Raw genomic sequence first — 6,334 nt, 5'->3', positions numbered from 1 at the left:
CTTTTGTAACTTTTGGTTTTGACATCCAATAAGCTAACACAAAAAAATTGATTGGTGTTTTGGACATTTTAACCTAATGATAAAGAGTAATTATAATGAATCGGATACAATATATTACAATTTTATCGTATCTATTAAATTAAAAAAAAATCATTTTTATTGTGTATTAATTACAATAGGCCACACATCAATGATTATGAATTGTGAAAAAAATTTGTCTAGATTTATTGATAATATAGTTCAAACAAATATTCAGATCTAAAATTGACTATTCCCGATCCCCACATGACAATGCTTTAAACACTGCTTCCACAAGGTTCACATTGCTATGCAAATAAAAAGTTCCTTTCAGATGAAGCAATTATAAGAGAGAGCAAAGTTTCACATATAGTAGGTCCTCGGTCCGTTTAGGCATGGGGACTGTGAGTTTCCAATATTTGTATCATGTGATCAATTTTTATTTTTATTTTTGTATTTATTCCACTCCCAAGCCGTTTTGATTCTTCAACAAAGCCGGAGAAAAGGACAACAATTGCAATAGCGAAGAGACAAAACAAACCCTATATTGGAAAATGGAAGCCCCCCTGTTTGTTTCTCTTTTTTTTTTTTTTTTTTTTTTTTTTTTTTTTTTTTTTTTTTAAATTCTATGTGAACCTATCTGCGAGGAAAAGAAAAACACTCAAATAAAAAAAAGAACATTATTATAATTTGTGAGGCTTTGGATGCCAACAAAAATTAACAATCTTTTACGAACAGGACCACAAGTATCAGACTGTCGACTCACTTTTAGGCCTGACCCTCCACTCCACTTATATGCAACAATTTGGTCCACCACAAAGCTTTTGTCATCACCTTTCAAATAGCATCCACGTAGTTTTGAATCAGCAAACGTATCATTTAGCCGTCACTATTTTGATATTTTGATATCAACAATGCTATAATCACTAAAATCTTCGCAATAATTTTCACAATTCACAAATTAATTTTTATATGGACTATGGATATCACTTTTTCTTCTATTGACAATTTTTTATTAATTCTTATTTTAACTCTATATATTGTTTTTCTACTTATCATTATCAATATGTCATATCAGTCTATTAAGAAATTTGGAAAATTTTTGTGCCTACGAACTTTTATCTTTTGAAATTTCAACTTACCAAAGGTGTGGTTGCAGCAATGATTATGTCAATGATTTCTTAATTAATAATTATTTTAGCTTGGTTGTATAGCTATTATTATGTTTTCTAACTACTACTAAATAGAATGGATGTACATGGGGTATCACTTATCAGCTGTACAATTACTGAATAGTCAAATACAACATCGGAGGTTGTATTTGGCAAACAATAAATAAATTTGCATTGCCCAGAATGACTCATGTTGCAGCTGTCAAAAGTTACAACTATTTGTTACACTGATTAGCGAGGAGGACAAAAGATGTAGCAGTTAAGTTGGGGTCGGGTATGCATCATACACATCTTTACCAAGGTAGGATAGGATACATATCCGAATGAATCTAAAAGCTTTAGCAACAATGAAAGGGGGTTCGGGAGGTTGAATCAATCTGAAGAGACATCACAACCAACCTAGAAAAGCAACTATAACATCTCAACTTCAGACTAAAAAGTTGCAACAAAAGTAAAAGCACAAGTAATAATTACAACCACCATCATCCACCCAACAATAACTAATGGAACAGATATCCACCCCAGAGTATTAATCAAAAAAAAAAAGAAAAAAAAGGAAAAAAGAAAAACTAGTACAATGGGGAATGAAATAAGCAAAAGAAAAAATAAAATTGACAGTTGATTAAAGAAGATGAGGAGGCCCGGATTCAAATGATACAACCAAAACACCAGAATTACCACGCAAGATATGGGCATAACAAAGCAATGAAGTTTTTTCTACAATCCATTTGGAGGATATGTGGGAAGGGCCCAAGGAACTCACCGAGAAGACACATCATCTGCTGCAACATTGATGAAATCGGGTTGTGGGTCATGGTCTTCTCGCAAGCTAGAACGGCATAATTCCTCAATGCGTCTTGTCGCTTCAGACATGGATGGGCGTTTGTCAGGATATTGGGCTGCACAATCTACTGCAAGCTGCAAGAGCTGAACCATCTCCTCCTCGACATTCTGGTACCTGAGGAGCTCAAGATCAAAACCTCAGAAGTCCACTCCTCTCGAACTATGGACTGCACCCATCTGGGTAGGTCAACTCCTTCCTCATTCAAAAGGGCATGAGTGGGGCCTTCCCAGTTAGCAGTTCCAAGAGCAATACGCCAAAACTATAAACATCTGCCTTCTGGGACACTTTCCGAGGGTCAGTCACTTCAGGGGCACGGTAGCCAGCAACTCGGTTGGGAGTGGCAGAGGCCCAACAAGGTGTGCAAGACCAAAATCTGAAACTCGGGCATCATAGGATTTGGTGAGAAGGATATTGGATGATTTTATGTTTCCATGAGAGATGTTGGAGCCTTGAGAGTGCAGATATTCAATGCCACGAGCAGCTCCAAGGGCAATGGCAGACCTGATTTCCCAATTCAATGGAGTTCTTCCTGCTCCTTTGTTTCCTGTATTGGAAATATAGAGAGAAGCAATGTAGTTAAGATAAAACTGATGAAGCATGGATTTTCTACTCTCATTTGGTCCTCTTTTATATGTCTTGTGTTTCAGCGATACAACATTGTTACAATGAGTAGCAAGAAAATTCAGGAGTTCTCCAGCAAATGGTTTCACAATTTGGTAGAAACTAAAATCTGAGATGCTATAATGAACAAATGAAACTGAGCCCAACAATAATTATGATAAGAATGCAGTCATTCATTGGATACAAGATTCTATGAAGACAAGGCAACAAGGGTCAATGCAAACCAAACGAGTACATAACCAAAGAAAGCACTTTAACCTACCAACTAATAGAAGTCATCACTAATTACATCGAACAGGAAAATTCAAAATTAAGCAAACACAACAGCACAAACAACAAATGGAATCTAAACAAGTAGCCCAAATAGTCCTCTTGAAGATTCAAAAAGCAATTGAAACACGCCTAAGACAATTCAAACCAAATAAAAAGAACCAATAGATTTTAATTCACGTTTCTTCCTTGGTAGTAATTTTTCTCTTGACTTTCATTACCTTTTGTAGATTAAAAATGAGAAAAATATATATACCAAAAGAAAACAAATCAAAGTAATCATCTTGCAGGAATGATGCATCAAAAGAAATCATAACAAATGATAACCAAAATGAAAAATCATAGCAACACACAGACCAAAAAGAAACAAGTATGAGTATAAGAAAGAAACATGCTGACCATGTAAGAGAGCAGATAAGCTTCCCATAGCCATGTAATCATAGACAAGCAGCTTCTCGTCCCTGCTAAAATAATAAGCCCTGAGAGGGACCAAATTCTGATGATCCATTGCTCCCACAGCTCAATCTTGTCCCTGAACTCCTTCTCGGTAATTGTCACATCCTTCAACCTTTTCACAGCCACAACCGTCCCCATCTCCAAAACTGCCTTGTAGGCCGTCCCAAACGTCCCTTCCCCAACACCTCCGCTGAGGCCCTCAACAAATCCTCCAAATCGAACACCCTTGCCGCATTCCCGAAAAACACCAGCTTCTTAGCACCAGCCCCTCCACCGTTTGTTTCCGCCTTCGCGGTCCCGGTCATAGCGGCAGCTGCCGCAGCAGCCACCGAATAACCATTTCCATACCCGCCATTCTCAACCTCCCTCACTGATTTCTCGCCGGGAATCTCCACTTCTGGGTGCTTCACCGTAGCAATGTCGACCGTGCTCCCCTTCTTACTGCTACTCTTCTTTCGGCACAAAAATATCAAAATTGCTACTAGTAACAGAAAACCCAATACAGATCCAATTGCAATACCCGCAACTGCACCACCAGACAACTTCTTCTTGTTGTTGCTTCCACCGCCACCGCCACCGCTAGCGCCTGGAATAGTGGCATTTCCAGGGCAAGAATCTAAGGGACCCCCACAAAGTGAGTTACCCAAAAACGAATCCTTCGAAAAAGTCTGCAATTTGCTTGGCACAGACCCATTAAGCGCATTGTTGGACACATTGAACTGCTCAAGACTTGGAACATCAAACCCAGGTGGAATCGAACCGGTCAGTGAATTACCCTCCAAAAACAAAGTCTTTAGCCTTGTCAAATTGTTGAAACCCGAAGAGATCTCACCAGAGAAATTGTTGGAAGCAAGGTTAAGCCGAACAAGGTCATGAAGAGTAAACAGAAACTCAGGTATATCACCGGTAAAGAGATTACCTTGCAAGTACAGGTTGCGCAAGTTGACGACAGCAGCGAGATCAGAAGGAAGTGAACCAGTGAGAGCGTTGAGACGAAGACTGAGAGTGCGGAGACGAGTGAGGTTTCCGAAAATGCCATTGGGAAGTTGGCCTGAGAGAGCCACACCAGGAAGACGAAGCACTGTGACTCGGTTTTGCTCACAAAGAACACCAGCCCAAAGGCATGGACTAGTCTCTGTTATGTTCCATAGAAGGGTTCTCCCACCGACAGCAGAGCGAAGAGCCAAGAGTGCAGATCGGTCAGAAGCCAGATCTGGTTTTGAAAAAGGGAACAATATTGTGAGAAAAGTAAAGACCAAAATGGGAAGCGTTTGAGGCTTCATTTTGGGAACCCAGATTGGAGAAAACCCAGGTTGTCTCCACAGGACAGAGAAAGAGAGAGAGAGAGACAGGAAATGGGTTTGTGAGTTTTGGAGTTTTTAAGTGTAATTTCTAGGCATTGGTTGGTTTTGGGGGTTAGTGTGTGAGTTGGAGAAGCTGCATTTCTTTTTTTTTTCTTTCTTTCTTTCTTTTGTCTGTGGGTTGAGAGGAGAGTGACTGTGTGAGAGAGTGAGAGAAACAGAGAGAGAGAGAGACAGAGAGAGAGGTGTATTGTACAGGCTGTGTAGCGTGGTTAAGTTTAATGTTAATTAGAGAAAGGCAGTACTAGTAGTTGTGACTTGTGAAGGGTAAACAAACCCTACTTCTTGTTGTTGTTTTGCATTGTCAGTTGGGTAGTCAACTAGGATTCCATTTCCCTATCTTTTCTTTCTTTTTTATTTTCTCTGTCCTTGTCTTTCTTTTTCTTTTTCCTTTTCTTAGTGCTCCTTTTTTTTTTTTTAATATAAGAAAGAAGAATATATATCTCTTTTTTTTGTTATTTTGTTGGGGGAAGTTGTGCATCTATGTATAGAACGCCTTAGCCAAACTCATTTTTTGGTAATCTGAATATTTCAGAACAATTTCAAGTCTTTTCCATTTTGTTCATTTCAATTTTAAGATTTTGTTTTCTAAATTCAATCATAGTTTTAAATAAGGTTACATTCATGCTCTTAAATTTGTAAAAATTTAATATGAATCAAGAAATGGATTTGTTTCAAATAGAGAATGGTTATGTCCAAACCATTTACAACAACTAGTCCACAAGGATTGTATTGAAAACATGAGAGAAAAGAATAAGGTTTTTTTTTTTCAAATATAGAAAACTCAGATTTATTAAGTAGAAATTAAAATATAATTTTGTTAATTAATCTTGACAGGTCGTAATTGTCTAAAAGACAGCACAACTAGCCTTATCCGTCTCAGTCTGCCTACCAACTACGGTCTACCATTTCTTTCATTCACTCCTTTTAAAAAGTTCATACGTGAATGTGAGCATGAATTGCAGTACTTTATACTTTTTTTTTTTGGTTGATGTACAGTACTTTATCCTTTGTGGAATTACTGAAGTAAACTGTCAATACAACATTTTTCTTTTCTTTTCTTTTTTTTTTCTTTTTTTGAATTTCATATTTCATTATTTCTAGTTGTCTCAGTCTATCATCAATTTATCGAAAAGTATTCAAATTATTTATTCAAAAAGAATAATCATTGCTGTATAAAAACTTCTAAACAATTACAAAAAGGAAGTAGAAATCTACATATTTCCTTCATCTTATAAATCTTGCTAAGTCATTCATACCGGTTTATTGTTCATTTAATTTAACTAATATCTATCACTGTGTATAATTGATCATTATACAAATTAGTTACCCAATTAATAATTTAAAGCTTTTAAGTTTTAATATATTAGCAACCTCATGTTAAAATAAAACTTCCTACAACGAAAAATAAAACTGTCAGCTCGTACATAGCATTTTGTTCTTTTAATTTCCCCATGAATACCAATTCAATGTAAATCATTAAAGATAATGATATATTGAATAATTTTTCATGAATTTTATGATTTTAGGGATGGCTGCTCATGCATTAGCTAAATGGTTTGAGAATCAAGGTTGGTTTGGTTCTTTTGTTC

At 36.7% G+C, this 6,334-nt stretch overlaps 1 protein-coding gene across 1 annotated transcript; it reads right to left on the bottom strand.

The window, feature by feature from the left end:
• Window positions 1–1,590: 1,590 nt before the first annotated feature.
• Window positions 1,591–4,950, bottom strand: LOC112023272 (probable inactive receptor kinase At1g48480). Its single transcript, XM_024055892.2, is given in 7 exon segments — window positions 1,591–2,170; window positions 2,173–2,250; window positions 2,253–2,381; window positions 2,384–2,578; window positions 3,325–3,444; window positions 3,447–3,557; window positions 3,560–4,950. Coding segments are annotated over 7 exon segments (1,959 nt in total). The 5' UTR covers window positions 4,665–4,950; the 3' UTR covers window positions 1,591–1,949.
• Window positions 4,951–6,334: the final 1,384 nt, after the last annotated feature.

Source organism: Quercus suber, unplaced genomic scaffold, assembly GCF_002906115.3.
Source record: "Quercus suber isolate HL8 unplaced genomic scaffold, Cork oak 2.0 scaffold_325, whole genome shotgun sequence".
Lineage (NCBI taxonomy): Eukaryota > Viridiplantae > Streptophyta > Magnoliopsida > Fagales > Fagaceae > Quercus > Quercus suber.
The sequence above is the reverse complement of the archived record's forward strand: the minus strand, read 5'-3'. Positions and strand labels throughout refer to the sequence as shown.